A 22,688-nucleotide genomic window follows, 5' to 3' on the forward strand; every position below is an offset into this window, starting at 1 on the left:
CCTTCAGGCATATGTTCAAATGCTCCTCTTAGATCACACTTTCTCCAAAATGTATCAATTCCTCATAATTTTGTGTATTTCTATGGAAGACAAATGCCATAAATGAACTTTTAAAAACTTTTATAAAGAAGAACAACACTGTAACTAGCTTGGACTCATTTACAATGTATTACCAAAAACTGAATGTTGAAGGTGGCCAATTGGATTTTGCAGGGTAGAGGATATTAATATGTTTTAGAAATAGAGCACCTAATAATGGATATTGCATAAGGATGAATGGATGGATAGATAATTTGCCAGATAATTTCGGGTGACTTAATAAAGTATGTGCATGACGGTATTTAACATATTGCTATAATCATTTTGTTACTTTTGGGGAGATTGAGTGAAAGGGATTTATTTATTTCTAACTGGCAACTTTAAAAAAAGAAAAAGTTTAAAAATGCGATAAAAAGAAAGATAACAGAAGGCACTTAGTACTCTCTTTCAGCTGCATATTAAAAGGAAAGATCATCAGTGGTGGGCAAACTCTTCGTTCAAGGAAACTTATCCATCAACACTTATTCTCTCATTGAGTCATTGCTGATGATTCAAAGGAACGGGGGGGGGGGGGGGTGTCCCTACAGAACATAATAGTAGCATCTGGTTTTTAAAATCAGGATGGAAAAATTCATGGGTTTAGGTTGCCTTTTAGGCTAAGCAGTATATTTGGGAATTTCCCCAGCTTCATAGCTGAGCATGTGGAACAGAGAGTGGCATCTTCAGGATGCTCAACAGGCTAGATGTCATCAAGTTAGATTCCCATCCCAAAGGTAGATTTGACTTTAGGGATATGTCAGTTTTGGTTTCTCTAAAGTTTCAGACTTCTCAGTCTTACGTTTGATACTGATCCCCCACCCCCCAATTCATTTGAATTTTGATGTATTTCACCAACATTTTTGTATGTAACATTATGCAATCATTTTTCAAGCAATTTCTTTCATATTTTTGAAATTTTCATATGTAGCATTGCAGAATATGTAATTTTTGTCATATTTTAGGAACAGTTTGAATGCTATATGGACTAAGCTACTTATGTTTATAGACAATTTCCCCTAATAAACACATTTTTATGGTCCCCCCTTTCCACTTTGTGCATATTTTTATGTTTCCTCTCCCCCTTTATTGCTTGGAGCACTCCATTGCAAAATTCAGGAAATTACACATTGGTTCAAAAGTGCAAAATTAAGTAAGTGTTTATTAAAATGTGAATAATAATAATAATAATAATAATAATAAATTTTATTGATTTGTATACTGTTTTTCTCTCCATAATAGGACTTAAGGCAGCTAACAACATTTTTAAAATCCAGATTTTAAAAACCCTGTAAAAATCTTGATAAAAGTATAAATATAAAAGTAAATTAAAAAGCAATTAAACTATTTATAAAGTTAAAATATTAAAAACATTACAATTCATTAGAAAATTATATGAACCATAAAACTTTCATTCAATAAAAAAATGTTCATAAAAATGAACTAATTTATCTACCATCTTTAGGTAACCTGTATTTCACTTCTGTCACTGTCCTTGTACAAAATTATTTCAAATTGATATAAAATTCATATAATTGTTTCATTTCTAGCCTCAAGCCGCTCTCTAGAAAGAGTCTATAGATAAAATGCCACATATCTAGATAAAAGAGGCAGCATAATATAATTGTCTTTCTTCCCAGTGATATTAAGACAAGCAGAACAACATTCAATCGTCCTTGCAATGCTAATTGTATTGCATTGCTAAAAGTGGTAGGTCCAAACTTGCAAAGAGACACAGGTCCTTGCAGATTACATCATAGAAGTGATCAAAATGCAGCATACAGAACCACCCAGGTGAAAATTACACAGCTGGTCTTTCAAATAAACAAACTCACACAGACACCCCCAGACAAAACAACAATGAGTTTGGTTGTTTGAGATTGTTAAAAAATAATAATAGTGATAATAATTGCCTTTGGTGTTAACAAATAAATCTGGGCAAACCCACACGGGATGGAGAACCTCCCAGGGTAGAAAGTATAAATAAAGATCACTGAATGGAAAGAGGGCAGATGGAATCCCATAATCTCTGTACCTAACATTGTTTTTGAACAGAGTTGTCTAACCGCTGTCATCATGAGCTGCAACTATAGCTTACAGCAGACACATTCTGCTGGAAATAGTAGTAGCCATGTTGGTGGTGGAACTGGTGGCGGTGGCGGCAGCAGCAGCAGTGGTGGACATTTTGGTAGTGGCGGCGGTGGTGGAGGGTCTTCTTCAGGCTCCTCTAGAAGACAAACCTCCACTGTGAGAAGCAGCCAAGGATTTTCTGGTGGAAGCTATGATGCAGGAAGATCCAGACGTGGCTCTGGAGGGGGAGTATGCCATAGTGTATCTGGTGGATTTGGAGGGCGCAGTGGTTTTGGAGGTGGCCATGGAGGTGGCAGCTTTGGTGGAGGATTTGGTCGTGGGAGCGGCTATGGAGGTGGTAGCATGGGAGGTGGCAGTTTTGGTGGCGGATTTGGTAGTAGCAGTGGATTTGGTGGTGGCCATGGAGGTGGCAGCTTTGGTGGCGGATTTGGTAGTAGCAGTGGATTCGGTGGTGGCCATGGAGGTGGCAGCTTTGGTGGAGGATTTGGCCGTGGTGGTGGATATGGAGGTGGAAGCTTAGGGGGTGGCTTTGGCGGACCTGGTTTTGGTGGCGATGATGCTGGGTTCCTGTCCAACAATGAGAAAAGCACCATGCAAAACCTCAATGACCGCTTGGCAACTTATCTCAACAAGGTGCGAAGCTTGGAAGCAGAAAACAATCAGCTTGAGTCCTTAATCAGGGAATGGTACCAGAAGCATGGTCAGAGCTCTGAACCAAAGGAGTACGGCTCGTATTATGAGGAGATTGACCAGCTCATCAATGAGGTAAGATACCATCATCTATTACTGTTTCAACTCTCTCAAAAGGGCTCCTCTTTGGGCCTCTGATTAAGAAGGCAAGATGGAAAATGCTACGTTCCTTTGGTGACAGATTGCTTAAGGTAATAAAATATAAATTATAGTGAACAGGTAATGAGTGCTGCCTCGTGGACACCTGCAAGAGCTTGGAAAAGTTATTTTTTGGTATTACAGTTCCTAGAATTCCAAAGATATCATGGCTGCTGGAGATACTGGGAATTGTAGTCCAAGGCCTAAATCCTATTGCCAGTCCCAGCTACAGCAGATAATTGAATCTAATGGTAAATCAGTACTTTTATAAATCCCACTGATTTACTGAATCTTTTCTAGTTGAGACAAGTAATGAGATTTAGATGTGGAAGGCTGAAGCTTCACATGGTTCTCCAGAAGCCATGAAATGATTTGGACAAGAATAGGGGGAAATGTGGAAAGATGATTGAATTGACTGATTTTAGGCCCAAACTGCTTGGAGGATTGTAGGGGATGGCGTAGTTGTGTTGTTTGAATAACAAACAACAACACCTTTCTTAAGCATATGAGTATATAGTACTGCAACATATTGCTGCAGGTCCCACTCTACACAATTGTATCAGATATATCACAGGATTTGCAGTGTGATCAACATGTGCTAAGCCTGAGACAATCCTCTGGATGAAGGAACTAGGTAGTAGGAGAATGCTGGCTTCTAATTACTAAGCCCTTGTCCCTGCAGTAGTTTTGACACCAAGGCAGATATAAGTTCTGATGAAATACTGTTCTGATGTAGTTCTGATGTATCATTTTATCTGATTTTTGAGGGACCAGTTACAGTTGATGCAGCCTGAGGATGTTGAGAAGATATCGGCAGTGTTGCAGCCAACCACATGCCCTCTGGACTTATTATTGGCATACACCAATATACGAATATGCATATTAGCTTATAAAAGCTATCTATCTGATCTAGCTTGGAAGCTGTGCATAGAGCTTTGTAACCAGAAAATTATTTCCTGGTTATGAATACATATCTCCATTATGAAAACTGAGATCCATGTGGGTAAACAACATCAAAGTATGGTCAACACGGCAAAAGTTATTAATGAGGAGGCAAGCACAAACTAAGAGAGGCAACAGAAGTTTTCTTTTGCCTATGTCTATTGGGAAGAGCAAGATTCTGTCCCTTCCTCTTCTCTTCCCCATTGAATTAATTGGGTGCAAATTACATTTGCATTTTGAACTCAGTTGGCAACAACTGAAGTAAGATGAGAACAAATGTGGGCAGTGGGCAGAGGAGAGATAAATTGGGACCTTTCACAAACAGTTGAAAAAGTGGAACGACAAGAGTATGAATCAGGACTGTCTCTACCAAACTTGGACATTTGGAAGGTATGTACATATCCCCCTTTTGGCCAAGATACTTGAGTGGGTAGTAGCAGTACAGCACTAGGGACTCCCAAAGGATTTTGGTTTCAGTCTGAGTTCAGGGCTGGTTTTAGGATAGAATTGGCCTTGGTGTCTCTGATGTATATTTTTCATTGGAAGTGAAACAGATTCTGGCCTAAATGCTGATGTACAGCCAGTTATCTTTTGTCAAATCACCATCGGCTGAGCTTTCCATGCATATTGGGGGGGGGGGGGGGGGAGGTGTAAAATTGCAGCACATATTTTGTCATTTATTACTGGGGGAGAGAGAATATGGTGGTCCTGGAGCATCACTAAAATATGCCCTTTCGTTAACTTGCAGCTTATTTCTTCATCATTGGAGAGTAACAAGTTGATCTTGGATACTGATAATGCAAGGATGGCTGCAGAAGACTTCAAGCTGAAGTAAGTCCATTTTATATAGGTTCATCTTCTTTCTTAGGGAGCCCTGGTGGTGCAGTGGTTAAAATGCTGGTACTGCAGCTACAACACTGTGAGTTCAATCGCAGGGCTCTAAGGCTGATTCAGCCTTCCATCCTTTCGTAAGTCGGTAAAATGAACACCCAGCTTGTTGGAGGCGATTTGCTTACAGACTGTAAACCACTTAGAAAGTGCTGAGTTCACCGATAAGTGATACAGAGATGTACATGTTATTTCTATTGCTATTTCTTCTGCATTGCTCCTGATTTTAAATTAAGGAAGGGAGCAAAGGAGGGAATATTTGAAGACTGATTAAGAAATGTTCCAATTAGAGATGAGAACAACTCTCAATCTTCATTCTGTAGCATTTCTCCAAATCCTATCTTCACCTTGCACCATCCCTTGTTCTTGTCAGCTTGCAAGACTGTTTTTTTAAAGGTAACAGAAAATCCAGACATTTTACCCTAATATAAAGATGTTATATAACCAGTACACTGTTTTAATTAAGGTACACATATTTGTTTGCAGCCTCCACTATTATATTCACTTTTGATACACATTTTTGATTGCAGATCTGCACTCCAAAATTTAAAAACATGAGAATATTAGAGTATATCTGCATTGAAATGTGAACTGAAAGAATTCCTTCCCCCATCCAGAAGATTTCAGAAAATCGTTGTTGTTGTTGCTGTCATTGTTAAATATCATCCCCGGTTTGGGGCACAACACAGTTTACAATCCTTTTAAAAAAACAACAACACACACACTTTTTTAAAAAGACTATTAACAAAGGACAATGCAAGACACATTTTGATCTTGCTCTTGTCAAATCCCTCTCTCCCTCACTAAAGTATATGAATACTCTACAACTATCCTGATTTGGCAGGGATTAGTTATCTTGACTAACTAAGCCTCATTAATCTTCTGCTGTCCCACTTTTTCAACTATTTTAAAAAAATGTCCCAGTTTCCTTTCTCCTCCTGCATTCCAACTTTGTCCTTAGCTTACTTCAGTTTAAACTGAGTCTAAAATGTAAAAGCAGTTTGCGCTCAGTTAACTCAACTGAGGGAGAGGACAGCAGGAGCAGAATCTTGTCCTTCCCAGTTTGCTCACTCAAAAACAAACTGCTGCAGCCACTACTAGCTTGTGTGTTCTTCTTTGTTAATAACTTTAGCTATCTTGAGCACACTCTGATATTGCTTGTCCACATATCTCTAGGGCTGCATCCACACTGCAGAAATAATCCAGTTTGACACCACTTTAACTGCCATGGCTCAATGCTATGGAATTCTGGGAATTGTAGTTTTCTGAAACATTTAGCCTTCTCTGTCAGAGAACTCTGGTGCCACAGAGACACATGCACATCCTGAGGAAATCCGAAAGTAAAAACAATGGAGTTACAAATGAAAACGGAAGCTAAGAAAAGTTAGGGAAAGATAATAGTACCAAAGTCAAAACTCTATACAGCTGGCCCTTCTTATTATACACAGATTTTTTATACACGGATTCAAGCACAAATGGTTTGAAAATGTTCAAAAAAAGTATAAATTTCAAATATCAAACCTTGATTTTCCATTTTTTATGAGGGACACCATTTTGCTGTGTCATTATATTTAATGGGACTTGAGCATACATGGATTTTGTTATCCACGGGGGATCTTGGAACCAAACCCCAGCGTATAACAAGGGTCCACTGTATTGGTAGGGCAAGACAAAATAAAATGATATAGCACATCTTGGCTTTATGATTAATTTCTGAATTCTTTCCTTGTGAATTAGATATGAGACTGAATGTGGCCTGCGTCAAAATGTAGACGCTGACCTCCAAGGCTTACGTCCCTTTTTGGATAAACTGACACTGGAAAAGTCTGACCTGGAGATGCAATATGAGTCCCTCCAGGAAGAGCTGACGGATCTTAAAAAGAATCATGATGAGGTAAGATTTCCTCTTCCCTTTTGCTCAGTAAATATAAAATTATTTTATTCAGGTATTTAATTCAGATAGTAACACTTTCTATTTCATTTGTGGAATTGTTCATTTTTATGCTAGCAATTCTGAAAAATCTTTCCAGAAAAAAAATATATATATATATATATATATATATATATATGGTAGAGCTGTCCGTACTGTTAGGCAGAGTGAGTCAACTGTCTCAGGCAGTAGATGTTTGGGGGTAGCATGGGCCGTTCCTTCTCAGTTTATAGGACCCCACCCTTGCAAATAGCCTACTACATTAGGTAGTAATATACTATCCTATTGCCAATGCTCAAGTAAGATGATGATGATGATGATGATAATAATAATAATAATAATAATAATAATAATAATGGACTGATTCTGTTGAACATTTCCCTGATGGCTTAAGGGATGGGTCAATGAAAACTTACTCCATAGGAAAAATGTGTTATTTTCCAAGGTACCTGTATCCCAGGTATCATCACAGTACCACAAGCCTTTTTGTTGATTTTAGTGACCGATGTGAATTCTAGAGAGGAATGGTAGAAACAGAACAACTGGGTGCCTTCAGTTGATACAGCTAAAGAGATCCACAAATGTCTGCAGACTTGTGTGTGCATATCTCTAGAATGATTAGCAGCCATGGACATCTTTTTTATATGTATTTCACATCCATATGTTTACTAAAGCAAATATGTAGTCTGCACATACACTGCTGCTTTGAGTAGGATGTACCTTGTAATGTAAAGTCTGATTATATCACTGGAGACCACAAGCAGTGGATGGTAAAAATGGTTGTTGCACTCATAGGCTGTTTATGAGCTTCTCATGTTGGCCATATTGTGAACAGAATGCTGGAGTAGATTGGTTCGATCCATTATAGCTCTTCTCATGTTCTCTACACACACTTTTATGTAAATAAACATACATGAACATTCTGGGGTTCCTAAATCTCAGGGCCTGCCCCTCTTTGCTGATCCTCAAGGCAATCTGAGAGCAAGAACACTGTCTGGAAAAGTGAACATGTGCGCACACACACATACACACACACACACTCGGACTCATTTGTTAAACCTGGTCTTTTTTACTTGAATGGTTGGTGTTTAAACAATCATGCTCAACAACATTACCAAGGCCTATCTCGATGATATCATAAGGAGTCATCCCTAGGCCTTAGGAATTCTCAGTTCCGGGGATAGTCCTAACATGGCATCCCTAAACCTTGTTTGCCTCGGACTACAGTTACGGTGTGTGTGTGTGTGTGTGTGTGTGCGCGCGCGCGCATATGTGTGTGTGTGTGTTTGTTTGTGAAAGAGAGGAAGGGCCTCAATACATAGTTTCACATTTTATTTTTTGTGGCTGTGCAGATTCAGAAAAGTATACAACACAAATCTGGTGGTGATGTCACCGTGGAAGTCAATTCTGGTCCTGGCCAGGATCTGAAAAAGGCACTGGCTGACCTGAGGCACGAATATGAAGACATCATCACGAAAAACCGTAATGAGGTTGAACAATGGTATGAAGCCAAGGTGAGTCACCTCGGATTGCAATGATACTGCAAAATGTTTTTCCTTTCCTTGTTGCTGCTGCTCCTGTTGCTACTACAGTTATTCTGTCAAATAAGATAGAGGGAAAAGATACCTGATTGCTGGTCCATGCTTCACTTTTTGTGTGTAGTGTCTATGCTGTGGTGCAGACATCGAATATCAATATCTCACTTTATCAATTAAAAACTGGTTTAATAATCATCCTCCCTGCAGGAAGCCTTGGAAAATGCAGAGCTTTGTGGGATCAATAACAGGGCCCTTTTAGCATTCTCACCAAACTACAGTTCTCAAGTATCTTTTGAATATAATTAAATTGGTATGTTTGCAGTTTAGATGTGCCCTTTAGAATACAGAACAACTGTATAAAGTTGAAAAATACATTCCAATTTAACCAATTTTTTGTTATTATGTGCCTTCAGGTCTTGCAATGAAGACTGAGAGAGTGCGATTTTCACAAAGTCACACAGTGGGATTCCATGGCCATGTGAGAAATCAAATCCTGATTTCCAAGAGTCTTGTTCAAGCATTCAAACCACAATAAGCACTGATAATCACTCAAATCCAATTCTACCTATCATAGAAACCTGCTAAACTGCTGCCACATTCCTGCCTGCACTACAGTATCTCCTTACAAAACTGAATGTCAGTTTCAGGGTTTCAAATAAGATTTGCAAGATGTGTTACATATTTCAAAACAATGGACAAGGTCTGGCATCATCCGATGTAGCTATAGCCATGGAGGTCCATTGTCACAGTTAATCTGACAATGCCACTACACCAAAAACTTACCTTCTCAGCTTGGCAATGCTCTAACAAGCAGGTTTCCAAGGCATTGCAGACTGAAGTGCTGGTATATATAGGATGCTGCAGATCAGGGCAGTTGGAGACGTCTCCTAAGGTTCTGCTTGTTTCAAAGTGCCCCACAAGTGGGAGAGCACTGCAAATGTCATTTCCCAATGACCTGAACTGCAGAATCATGGAAACTCTTTGATTGGAGAACTTCCCTGGCTGAAAAGGTAGGGTTTGGGGCTCACATTTGGGCATAAAAGTGAATCCCCAGAATTTACAAGTTTATCAATGCATCTTACAATCTCATAAATACAGAACAGGATGCCAGCTAACATATGATAGTAATCATAATCCCTGGAATACAAAAAACACTCCTGTTACCAATTATGCCAGTTGAACACATCTAATGTAATAATACTCAATAAATTAGAATGGGGAGTAAAAAAATCTATTAATTAAAGTGTTAGTGAGTAAATAGAACTGAAATTATCATACTCTCACAGAATTATTGGATTCATATAATACTTACTTTACTTATTATGAAGAAAGCCAATGTGTTGTAGTGGTTGGAGTGTTGGACTAGGACTCCAGGAGACCAGGGTTCAAATCCCCACTCTGCCATGGAAACCCACTGGGAGAGCTTGGGTAAGTGTCTTGGCATCAGAGGATGGCAAGGGCATACTCTCTCTGAACAAATCTTACCAAGAAATGCCTGTGATAGTTTTGCCCTAAGTCAGAAATGTCTTGAAGGCACATAACAAACAGCCTACTATGAAACTGCACTCAGAATATATCTTCACTGTTTTCAATGGGTTATAAGATAATGCTTATTGCATCTTGTCATGGTTTGTTGTGGCATTTGTATACTTGTGCAAGCTTGCAATTTATGAGTCTTTCTTTTTTCCAGATGGAGGAAGCACATCAGCAAGGGAATACAGGCAGTCAGGAGATCGGATCTGGCACCAACCAAGTGACGGAGCTCACTCGAGAATATCAGACTCTAGAAATCGAACTCCAAACTCTGCTTAGCACAGTATGTGATAACCTTTGAGTTTTTATCATGATTATGTTGAGCAACGGTCTCCTTTGCTTGAGACACTTTGGTTATTTGGTGTATTGCATCTTCATACCCTCCACTGCAGAGCTTGGAATATTTGTGTGTGTATGTTTTTAGAAAGTACTAAGAAATAATACTTTAAAGTTAATGCTGCCTTTAAAAAGGTGTTGCATTCCTTGTTACTTGGTCATTTATTTTTAGCTCCTGGGGTTGCTTTAAAAAAACAAAACATATGCCTACCATTTGAAAAAAAAATCCTTCCACTAAGTTCCAAGAAAGAATTTGAGGGGCTGTACAAACCGTCTCTTTTTGCCCCAGAGCAGACCATGGCAACCACACACCACGGCCTGTGCATGGATCAAAAAGAAACCCTGAAAAGGAACTCCTTTTTGCATCGTTGAAGGAGTGTCATAAGCATCGCAGCATGGTGTTATGACACCCATTGTGTGCAGCGCTGTTTGGGCACTGCACATGAGAGACCATCTGGATGGGTGCACGCCATGATGGCACCCTGGTGGAGGAACAAGGGCTTGGAGCATGTGAACGCCCCACCCTTCTGCAGCCCTACCACTCATGCAGGCTGGCACAAAGTGCTGGTCTGTATTGCCCCATAGTCTTCAAAACATAATGAGAAAAACATAAAGAGTAAACGTATGACCAATTGTTACATATTTTAGAGGTAAAGTCATCAGTAGCAATGCATTGTTTCCAAGCTGTGCTTCAATAATACCAGTTTATTCCAGTCAGTGTGAAATGTTGCAGTTCTGAGCTGTTTTCTGAGCTGAGTGGCCACTGTACTGAAAAGGAGCCTGATAGGTTCAATTTCTCTTCAACAACTATTCTGCCAGTGTATTTATGGAAATGATGGAGGCACCAGTGATGTTTTGGCAACCTTCTAGTAGCCGTCTCAGTAGCCATTATTCCATGTGTGTACTGGGATAGCTTACACTTGAGTATGTCTTTTTTGTTAATGCAGAGGTTATTAATCTCTTACAAAATCAAGCCCCCCCCCCCCAATTCACTATTTAACCTCTGTACCCCACCCACAGCCATTCACTGGTTAGTAAAGAACTTGAGGCAAAGGTGTATTGGAGAACTGTCTGGCTATGATCTTCATGCCTCCTCATTCTCACACCTGTGTTTGGACCTGTTTCTGAAAGCTTTGTATTTGTTTTGCAATGCTAGATCCAGTCTCTGCAAAACAACTTGAATAACACTGAAGGAGGGTATAACATGAAGTTACAACAGCTGGCGAACCTGATAGAGCCAGTGGAGGCAGAGTTGGCTGGCATCAAAGGAGAGATCCAGAACCAAAATCAGGAGTACCAGACACTCCTTGGCATCAAGACCCATTTGGAACAGGAGATCAGCCAATACCGTCAACTTCTTAATGAAGGAAATCATCTTGGGTATGTAGAAATTATGAAGGTGTACCTATGGTATAGTGGTTTATAGGTCAGATTAGGACTCTAAGAGACCAGCGTTTAAATAGACCATGGACAGGTCACATTCTCTCACACTCAGAGGAAGGCAATGGCAAACCTGCTCTAACTAAATCTTGCCAAGAAAACCCTAGGATATGGTTGCTAGAAGTCAGAGTTGACAACAAGAACAATCACCTGTATTAAGTAACACCATACACTAATTGCTATTTATAGAAGTATGAAAAGTGGCCATTAATCATCTGCTCTAGAATAATACCTCTCCAAAATCTTTCAGCCCCTTTAATATTTCAAATGTTGCTTACTCTGTTTGTAGCACATTTCATAATGCATAATTCTTTATGCTTCTCAATGCTCCTTCACACCAGATCTTTGAAACAAGAGGAATGGCAAATGACATAAAGTAGTAGCTCCAGTTTCACCTTTAAAAACGATTTTCACTGGATTTTCACTTGGAAATTCTCCCTGATTTTCTTTCCACTTACTGTTTTCAAGGGCAACTACAGTCTACCATCTAGCTAATTTCTACAGAGTTCCAATTTTAAACCAGTGAATGGTGATGTGACTACTTTGAACAATTATTGTCCTATTTCTTTCTAGATTCCTCTGGATAATATTGCTACAATTCTTATTTTAATACTAGACTTTTCTGCATTGCTGTGCTAAATGAGATGACATTTTCTCATAATTTAGCAGATAGTTTTAAGATTCTGTTTGGGAAAAAATAATCTGATGAAGCAAGTTTTTAAAGAATACCAAATTGTAAAATACTTTATCATCTAGACACCCTGCCTCCATTCATTATATTCATTCAATAGCATCCATAACTGATCAGCTGGGTGATGAGAAGTCTGAATTATAAGATTATGAATTGGATCTAAAGTAAGTAATTGCTCTTGCATCCCATCAAATTATCTGAGCTTTATGAATAATTTTTACATTGATTTGAGTGGGACCTAAGAGTGACAAACTTAGGCGCATTATAGATGGGCCCATGAGGCGCCGTCATCGCGCCTTGATTATGTGCGAGGGGCAGCGCTTCCGGATGCACCTTGCCCCTCGCGCGTAATCCATATGCCAAAATGGCGGTGCCTATACAGATGGGCACCGCCATCTTGATGTAGCGGACGCTCTGCGTCCACACGTCCAAACCCAGAAGAGATGTCGCGGGTGCGCACTTTGGCACTTGCGATGTCTCTTCTGGGTTGCCGGAAGGAGCACGATTTTCGCGCTCTTTTTTGCAGCGCGGAGGAGTCGCGCGGTTTGGCTGCTGTGACTCCTCCGCGCTGCAACTGGCAGCGGCCTGAGACCGCCCCTTTTGGGCAGTCTGTAATGCACCTTACTCTTCAATGCATCTAACCCAAATTTGTTCAAATTTGGCAAGCAAGTATTAACAAGAATGATTTTCCAGAAAGATTTTTTATCATGTCCCTCCCAAAGCCATTTTATCTCTATACTTAATGATCTCACTCAAAAAACAGAAGATGATAAAAATAATCTTCTGTACATCTTTCTCTCCCCTTTTCCTGTACAATGATGCCTCTGTCTTTTTTTATTTTTCAAAGGGCTAACATACATGGAAGTGGAAGCGGAGGAAGTGGAAGTGGATCATATGGTGGAAGTTCAGGAGGAGGAAGATATTCAACTGGTGGCATATCAGGAGGAGGAGGAAGTGGAGGAGGACATACATATGGGGGCATTTCCCAAGGTGGAAGTTCTGAAGGAGGAAGAAGTGGAGGAGAAGGAGGGAGAAGACAATCATATGGTGGAATTTCACAAGGAGGAAGTTCTGGAGGAGGGAGAGGTGGTGGAGGACAGTCATCTGGTGGGATTTCACAAGGAAGTGGCTCTATAGGAAGAGGAAGTGGAGGAGCAGGAGGACAATCATCTGGTGGAATTTCCCAAGGAGGAAGTTCTGGAGGAGGAGGAGGAACTGGAGGAAGAGGAGGACAGTCAGTTGGTGGAATCTCACAAGGAAGCTCTAGAGGTGGAGGAGGAGGGCAATCATACGGTGGAATTTCACATGGAGGAAGCTCTGGAGGAGGAGGAGGAAGTGGAGGAAGACAATCACTTGGTGGAGTCTCACAAGGAGGAAGCTCAAGAGGAGGAGGAAGACAATCTCCTGGTGGAATTTCTCAAGGAGGAAATGAAGGAGGAAGACAGTCACCTAGTGGAGGCCATTTTGGTGGAGGAAGAAGTGGAGGAGGAGGACAGTCATCTGGTGGAATTTCACATGGGAGGAGTTCTGGAGGAGGAAGTCATCAACTATCTTCCTCCTCATCCCAAAGTAGGCCTTCGTTAATTCACAGCCACTCATCATCGTCATCCCAGTCTCAGTCTGGATCTTATGGCTGGCATGCAGAACAAGGTGAGATGAAGCATAGTTCGTATTGCTAAATCCTTTTATTTATTTCTAATGTATGGAAATTTGGGGGGGTCCCTAAATCTTCACAGTTACTAATGTTATTCTAAGATTGTTATCGTAACTGCTCGAGCAATTTGTACATATATACCATACAAGAACTTACTGTTTTGTATCCAGTGTTACAGCAATTGGTTATTTATTCTACAATTGTTTTCATGAAAATAGTGCTTTACACCATGTATAAATCTGGGGGTTTTCTATTCCAGCAAAACAGCAGAAGGATTTTAAAAGAAACAAAAATCAGTTTTGATAAATCTAGCAAAATTTTAAAAGCAAATTCAGATCTTGCTGTGTGTGAGATCTCAACTTGAACAAAGCTCATGCAAAGTATCTGAAGAACTTAAGAAAAACTCAAAGATGTTTGATCAGTCTATCAACAGTTATGAAAGGAAGGCACTCCATAATCCTTAACTGTATAATTTGAAGGTCAAGTAGATATTAGCTATAATTTTATTTGAGGCATTTCTGTACTTTCTGTGTGGGCACTTTTATGATCATCAGTTATTCAATAGTTCTTTGCACACTGTCTCTTCCTTGCCTCACAAGCCTGACCCACAAAACATGCACTCTTTCTCCTATTTAATGGTCAGGGAAAGGACAGACACTTATTGGCAAGGGAAGGTGCTTTCGAGAAACAATCTTGCTGTAGTTGGATGGAAAACAACCATCTTACTACTGGACTTCCAGTGAATATACAAATACATTGTTGATCCAGGAAGGAGGCTGCTGACGTTAGACTGTTCCCAGGTATCCTACACCCTTCTGGACACTAGATGGCTGAGGAAGTGTTCTCCTATCTTAACAAACAAATTTGCATGCCTGAGAACTCTAGCTGGGAATAACTGCACAGGAGGAGTGTTATGCTTCACCCTATGCAATGCACATTCTTAGTCACTGAGTTTATACATAGCCTTCATGTATCAGGTCTTGGTTAAGGCCTAAGAAAATGAAGTCCTAGGACCGGGGGGGGGGGGGGGGGCGGTAAACTAGCTGTCAGTTCATGTTGGCTAACAACAAGTATGTGGCTCAGAACAAGCAATGGTCAGGTTCCAAGGCAGGAGATTCAGGATCAGAATGACCAGAAGCTGGTGCTATGTCAACCCCAAGTAGGAACACAGTCTAGAGTGATGAACAGGATTAAGTAGCAGGCACAATGTCTCTATACAGTATACAGCAGAGACAAGGCACTCAAATTGTGAGAAAGATCTGGAATCTTTAGAATGTTTGGTCCCTGAAAACAGCTGACTGGATGCTCAGATGCTTAGTACTGCAGCTTGCCTTGTGTCCTTAATGTACCATCCCAATATGCTGTGTTTGACCCAAGAGATACCAGACTGGCTTCACTTCTGAAAACCTCTGTCTGAGTCATACAAACACACCTAATTTATTCAGAGACATAGTTGTGATAGTCTGGAAAATCAGTATGCAAAGAATCTTGTAGCACCTCTGAAACTAACTGTGTGAAAGAAGTTATATTATAAGCTTTTGTAGACTTGGTCTACATCCTCAGTTGCATGGAGCGACAGTCTGCTTCTGAGGAAGTAGGCCAGGTCTATAAAAGCTTATGCTACAACTTCTTTCACATAGTAAGCATCAAAGGTGCTACAAGATTTCTTTGCACACACCTGGTTTATATTTACCTTTATATCCAGCAAGCACTGGAGAGATCACTTGACTTAATGTTCATGATGGAAAAAAATTCTTTGTACAGTCTGAACAAACATTTTTACATCCCCTGAGCCTTGCTGTGAGGAAATGTATACCTTGCCCCAAGTGTTTGGACATTTGTGAGGCTTACAGGTTGTTTCTGAGAAATAAAATATTCATAAAACAATACATATATTTAAAAATGTGAATGGCTAAAATTTGCTGAATTGAAACAAGTACCACAAACATACTTTAGTCAAATAGAGAAAAACATGTCTCATTTAGGTAAATTGTGCAAATAAATGTGTGCATTAGGAAAACTGTGTAAACTAATTGTCTTCCCGCATGTCAATGTGGGAAGAAAATAGAAAGTTTTATAACTTGATATAAAGCAGCAACAGGAAGACACTGCAAAGAACTGGGAGAAAGTGAATAAATCTCAGAATGGAAGCCTTTTCCCGTACCGTATCCCTACTTATTTTTTCTTTCTGATCTCTCTCTCCCTCTCTCTGTTCTCTAGAAGCTGAGGAATGCCAAGCTTTAGACGGAGACAGAGTAATGGAAGGAGGAGCAAGAGTGGAAGGAGAGTCCTTCACAACCATGACTTCTGGTAAGATTTAAGCTATGCATGGTATTACTGCCACATCAATCTTTTTATTCTCTAGTGGCTGGTTACACAGATTGTGATGGTAAAAAAAAATGTTTTCCTCCTTTGTTTAACAGGATATGAACAAAAGTATTGAGCCAAAAGCAAGGCTAGCATCTCCCTTTTCCAACAAATCCTTCCATGTCAAATAATGGACTAAGCAAGACCATCTACAGTGCTAGAAGCAACCGGAGTCTCTTCTTCCAGATCACAGATGCTGCTGATACCATACATTCAAAACAGTTCATCTTAAACACATACCCTCCAACTTTGACCACATGGAATTTGGTTTGTTTCTTTTACAGGATGTGGCACACTGTATCAGACTTCCTCAAATTGGCATCCACCAGATGTGTTGGACTACAATTCCTCTCACCCCAGTCAACATGGTTATTGGTGTTGGGGCTGATTGCATTTTGAGTCTAATACATTTGGAAGGTGCCTGGAGTAAAGCGCAAACACTCAAATTAGCCATTATCATGGGTTGCAGGGGGTCAGTGGACCACCATTTTGAAAACTCTCACTACAGACATTTGTGTGCCTCATCTGAAAATTCTTTCAGCGTTTAGAATAACTGCACCTCCAAATAAAATATCTCTTTATAATTTCAACTCCCACCAACTGCAGATCAGGTCATGGAGCCAGGAAGTAGATGTTCTACAAGCTGAATAGGGATAATACTTCCTAGAATTACTATGCCACAAAAGCTACAAAGAAAATTGATTCTATAGTACATCTGAGCTGAAATTGTACATAAACAAGTCAGCCATATTTCAGAATTAAAATCTTACTTTTTGAATTTCAGAATATTCTTTTCTCACTAATGAAATTTGACATCTAAAATGCAGTCTTATTTCTTACTATGATCACTGAGGTGATGATGTCTTAATAATGTATCTGTTGAGATCCTGTAGCATCCTATAGCTATATGCACAAATATACAAATGCTCACATGTGCCCACACTACTATTTTTAGCAGCATATTTGATCTGGAATGTTTATCCCCTCCAGTTTGTAACATTATGGGAAAATACATTTACAGGTTTACACACCAGTGGAAACACTGGGGGAAAATACAAGTTCACACACCATTTGAAACATAGAAATGTTGCTTATGAATTGTTTAAGTTCTTGCTTAAGAATTGTTTAAACTTCATTCATCTAAACACTCCTCATGTGTGATACATGCATTAAATGTCTGTTTTGAAATAAGCCCCACCAAATTCTGTGGGTCTTGCTCTCAGATTCCCCTTCCTGTCTTTGATTTTATTTGCCCTTTCTGTTCTCAACTTCACTTTGCCTGCACCTTTAATAAAACTTGACCTCTGCCTGAAAGCAATATAAATCTGAGTCTTCCAAGTGATTTTATTTCACAAACATGACTTAACCATCAGCTACTTTTGCAGCTCCCATAACCTATAGAAGTACGAGGACACGTGAACGTCAGTTGTGAGAAAGTTATGTTGTACATGTTGTACACAAGCTACAGCTGCCAGAGTGAAAACAGAAGAGGGTTCCTATACCTTTACCTTTAATGCAATAACTTTGCCTGATTTGCCCAGAAAACCTGACAAACATACACAAATGTCTTATTCAGATGCTTCAAAGCTTAATTCCTCTTGGCACTCTTTTGAGAGGAACACCAAAGAAATGCCACCGCCACCAATTTCCTGCCAAGCATTCAAAAAGGTCAGAAGCAGCACCACATCAGAAAGAGAAAAAGGGGGGGGGGGGGTCAGTGCTTCTTTTAAGTGATCCCAGGATGGCTTGAGCTGTTGTCTTTTGCCACTCTATTCAGAGAAGCAGATAATTCCTTGTTTCGATGAGACTTAAAGTATGGTACTTACATTGACCTGCAGATAAGTTGACCCAGGTTTTGGCAATCAATTTTTTGACTAAAATGTCTAGACTTGTACATGAATATATGTGGCCATTACACATATGAATGATTGGGAAGTGTCTGCATATTTATGAGAGACAGGGCGGGAAACTGTTGTGAAAGAATTAGAGTTTGTTCTTATCCCAAAAATGGAGAAGGTTTGAGACAGGCAATGGTAAAAAAGAGATGTGTTTGTGAAGTGACCCAGAGAGAGAGAGAGAGAGAGAGAATGTGGCTGTGTCTGGAGCTGTGCAGACCACTCCTAAGGGGTGACCTGCAGGTGCTTCCATTTTTGCCGGATTGGGGCTGTGGCAACTGCACACCACAGCCCCAAAGTGGCCTTTCCAGGGCACAAAAAGGAGCTGCAAAAAGTGGTTCCTTTTTGCACTCTGGAAAGGGTATGATAGTTGTGGCGGCGTGGCACTTCCGAGAAGCAGAGAAAGGGAATCTTTTGGGGGCTTGTCTGGGTCATGCAACAAAGTCATGAGGCTGGGCAGACATTCATAAAAGTCTCTGGCAATACCAAAGGTGGATCAATATGGGGCAAAAGCAAAACTTGGAAACAATGGAGGCTTTTTTACACAGAGACCATTACCAGCCTGACATACACAGCTGTTCACAGTCTCTCGAAAGAGCCAAGGTCACTAGCGTATGCAGTCTCCTAGTTTTGGGCAAAAACATTTCACCATAGCCTTTGAGAAGAATCCAAAAAAATATAGGCATCTAAACATATCTATTTAGATAATGTATTTGTATTACTGAACTTTCCAACTCTACATCCATCATATTACAACAAAGATAGCTCAAAGCATTATATTGATAGGAAAATCCATTTCCCCCTCAGCTACTGTGAGGATTGCAGCTAGGCTCAGAGGGGTTAGATGAGGCTGAAGGGGGTGGGAAATGGCTTCATTGTCCTTGCTAATCAAAATGTGCAACAAGGATGTAGCCAGGATTTTAGGAAGGGGGGGGTCCAGACTAAGTGCCACCATTACAATGGGGCTTGGGTCCAGCAGCACAGCAGCACTCACCATTTATTTTATCTAATGGAAGGGGGGGTCCGGACCCCAAGGACCCCCCACCCTGGCTACATCCCTGTGTGCAAGTGCTTTGACTCTGTGAGTCCTGATATCACACCATTGGCAGAGTTTGCCTTGTGATTTTTGCTGCTGCTGTTACAAGTGGCAGCTTCAGAAACTGCAGCCTCACCTTTTCGTATTCTCCAGCATCGGTCTGAAGTATGGTGTGTGAGGAAAGAGGGTGGAATGCCAGCCTCCACCAAAAGAAAGCAGATAGCAAATATTTAAAAAAAATTCTACAAAGCTTCCTACCAAGTAATGGAAGAAAAACCTAGATGATGATGATGATGATTTAAAGAAAAATATATTTTGAGAGATTTCAGATCACAAGTTGATTCTTGCCCCAGCTAGTTTTCTGACTAATTGTGTTGCAGGTCTCCATGGATAATATTAATAACATTGTGACCTGCCTTAACCCAATATATGTCTTGCCTCCTCATTTTGCATGTGTAGGAAGCAAGAGTGTTTCATTTTGCAATTAAGCTTATCTAATTATCACTAATGGCACACACCTTTGTCTGCTGAATCCTTCCCTTGCCCGCCCCTTTCACTCTCATAGTCCTTTGCTTAAGTGATTCAGAACAGCAGAAATGTACACATCCTTGTCTGAAATGTCTTTCATGCAGTTGTCCTTCTCTGCCCTTTTCTCTATTGTAGGAGTGGACAATTTGTGGCCCTCTATAGATGGTGGGTGTGAAGCATTTACAATGCCTCATCTAGTATACAAAGGGTACAAAATTACAAGTTTTTGAAGTACAATCCCCAGAAATCACCAGATAGCATGATCATTAGGAGTTTCTGGGAATTGTAGTTCAAAAGCAACATTTTCAACCTCTGAATAGAATACAAGTTATGCTGATAATGACTGGGACTAATAGGAGATGTAGTTCATCAGCTTCTGGAGAGCCACAGATTATCCATCCATACTCTTAATGTTCAAAATGTCTTCCAATAGATTACCTCAGTCCTCCTTTTGGAGGGCGACAGTGGGAGGTGAGGTATTTGTACGGGAGTATTGGAAGATGCCAAATGGTCAATAAGCCATTTTAGTTCTACTTATTTTCAGCCTCTGAGCCTGGAGGTAGTCTATTTCTGAGGCTGGAAATAATTTAAGTGGCCAATAGGCAAACCACTCTGTTCCAAATTCCCTAAAAATAAACATTGTAAGGGCAACATGGGTTTAGCAGTGTTCTGAAGCATCTTACGTGATCTAGAACCATCTTACCAAGGAGGCAGTTTGAAGTACCATGTTGCCTTTCATTCATTGGACATTAAATTGTATGAGCAATTATTAATAATCTCTGGCAGAGCCTGTCATAACAGGAGAAATGGTTTTCATAAACTCCCCAGGCTTGCAATGCAATGGTTTTCAAATCTTTTTTCTTATTGGCATGCTGAGTATGAATAAGTCATTCTTCATTGTCTTCTCACCTATTGAGATATAATGGAAATACCGATGCATGTTTGACTTCATCAAAGCTAATTTGTAGGGAGGGAGTTGCTTTCTCCTCTTGCAGCAGGAACTACAAAGACTCTTATGGCTCCCGAAAGACTAGCAAGTTTGATTTGGCATAAGCTTTTGTGGACTGCTCCCCCCTCCGTTGGTTGCATCTGATGAAGTTGCATGAGTTGCACAAGACAAAGCTTTGTGGCACTTTAAAGAGTAACAAGCTATATTTGAGGCTGATGAAATGGGCTACAGTCCATGAATATTTCTGCTGAATGAAACATGTTAGCATTTAAGGTCCTGCAAGTTTGTGCCATCTTATTTGGAATTTTTTGGCAGGGATATTAGAGACTTGCCTTTCAAGGACTTGGTTATTTTGTTATTTCACATTTACAAGAGAATGTAAAAGAAATAATCCACCAAGCAAGCATTCCCTTGTACGCACAAGGGAAGGAAAGCCAGCATGTGTGGCAGTTGAAGTGCTGGACTAAGACTCTAGGAGACCAGAGCATGAATCTCTGTTCAGCCATGAAAACCCACTGGTTGACCAGGCACAAGTCACATTCTCTTGACCTTAGAGGAAGGCAGTAACAAACCTCCTTTGAAGAAATCTTGCCAAGGAAAACCTAGCATAGTTTCATAATTGAAGCTGATCTGAAAGCACATAGCAACAACAACAACCCATACGAGAATGAGATTTTTTTTTGTCCTTGGAGTGACTGAATGAATATATTTCTCTGAATCAAATTCATTTATTGTTCAAAGATCTTAGTTTATATTATTAAGAATTTTTCAATAGAGTGTTTCCTCGGTCAGCAGCGAGCTTTTTGAAAGGATTTGATTTCTGTATTAATTTTAACTGTGAAAATCTGTTTTACTGGATAATAGTGTTTGGTTGAGATTACAGTATGTTCATTGCATTTTCTGCTCTTCTTTGAATTTATTTTTAAATTTGCTTTGTCTTCCTACATTAGTCTTTTGAGAAATGCAAATAATTTTAAGGCAGTTATAGACATGTATCCTATTTTATACACTTGTCATTGTTATGGATACACAATCTCTACGTAACCCCTGAGTTAGGGGCTTTGATGTCTTCAGTCTAGAGTGGAGTTGCCAACATGTGGTGAAGACTGATTTCCACGTCAGTGGGGTTGTGAATCTGTTACAGGTCTTCACCTGATCTTTATTTTTTTTATTATTATTATTTTTATTGGATGTAGATTGAAAGTTACAAACAAGCTATTTGTCATTGTTTATCGTCACCACTCTTATATATCATATTACATACAAAAAAAAGAAAGAAAAAACCTAGTAATTTAACAACCAAGACATCCTCTTGTTATTTTTTTCTTTCCCCTGATATTTACAAAAAAAAAAAAAAAAAAAGACAAAAAGAGTGTAATAATCACAGACAACAAAAGTGCAATATTTAATAAAAAGAGAAACCCCTCCTTCCCCCTATCCCATCTATAGTATTTTCACTTGACAGTCATTTGAGCTTTTTCTCCAAAGAATTTCTTTAACTATAGCAGTCTCTTCGTCTGCTTCTTCAAATTACCTGACCTGTGTTTCAGTTTATATACAAATTATCTTTGTATATATATGTATATAGTTATTCACTGTGGACCAATGCTTAGTTTCTTCTATTGTTCATTTCGATTAATCTGACTTGACCAATATGTGAACTTATATTAATTGGGGTGTAAAATAATAAATATAATATCTAATGTACCGGCCGTAAATCAGTAAGACCCTCAGAGGAGGGTATTCTTTAAGAAAGTATTGAAAATGAAAAAAATAATAATAATGTGTGTGTGTGTGTGTATGTGTATATATATATATATATATATATATATATATTATTTCCTTCCCCCCCACCATCATTTCTAATTTATAAGAATTGCTATTCCTTTTGTATTCTCATTTTCAGTTCTTAATTTCTTTATATTTTATGACTCTTTACTTCATTAAGATGTCCACACTTATGACCA

At 39.6% G+C, this 22,688-nt stretch overlaps 1 protein-coding gene across 1 annotated transcript; it reads left to right on the forward strand.

Moving 5' to 3' along the window:
* Positions 1-2,151: 2,151 nt before the first annotated feature.
* On the forward strand, positions 2,152-16,582 carry LOC149309139 (uncharacterized). The gene is made up of 10 exons (XM_089531175.1): positions 2,152-2,931; positions 4,685-4,767; positions 6,562-6,718; positions 8,107-8,268; positions 9,983-10,108; positions 11,318-11,541; positions 13,140-13,561; positions 13,619-13,942; positions 16,167-16,256; positions 16,370-16,582. The coding sequence occupies exons 1-10, from the start codon at positions 2,152-2,154 to the stop codon at positions 16,387-16,389; spliced, it is 2,388 nt and encodes a 795-aa protein (XP_089387301.1). The 3' UTR covers positions 16,390-16,582.
* Positions 16,583-22,688: the final 6,106 nt, after the last annotated feature.

Source organism: Sceloporus occidentalis, unplaced genomic scaffold, assembly GCF_023333645.1.
Source record: "Sceloporus occidentalis isolate IW3139 unplaced genomic scaffold, rSceOcc1.0.p SCAF_7, whole genome shotgun sequence".
Taxonomy (NCBI): Eukaryota; Metazoa; Chordata; class Lepidosauria; order Squamata; family Phrynosomatidae; genus Sceloporus; species Sceloporus occidentalis.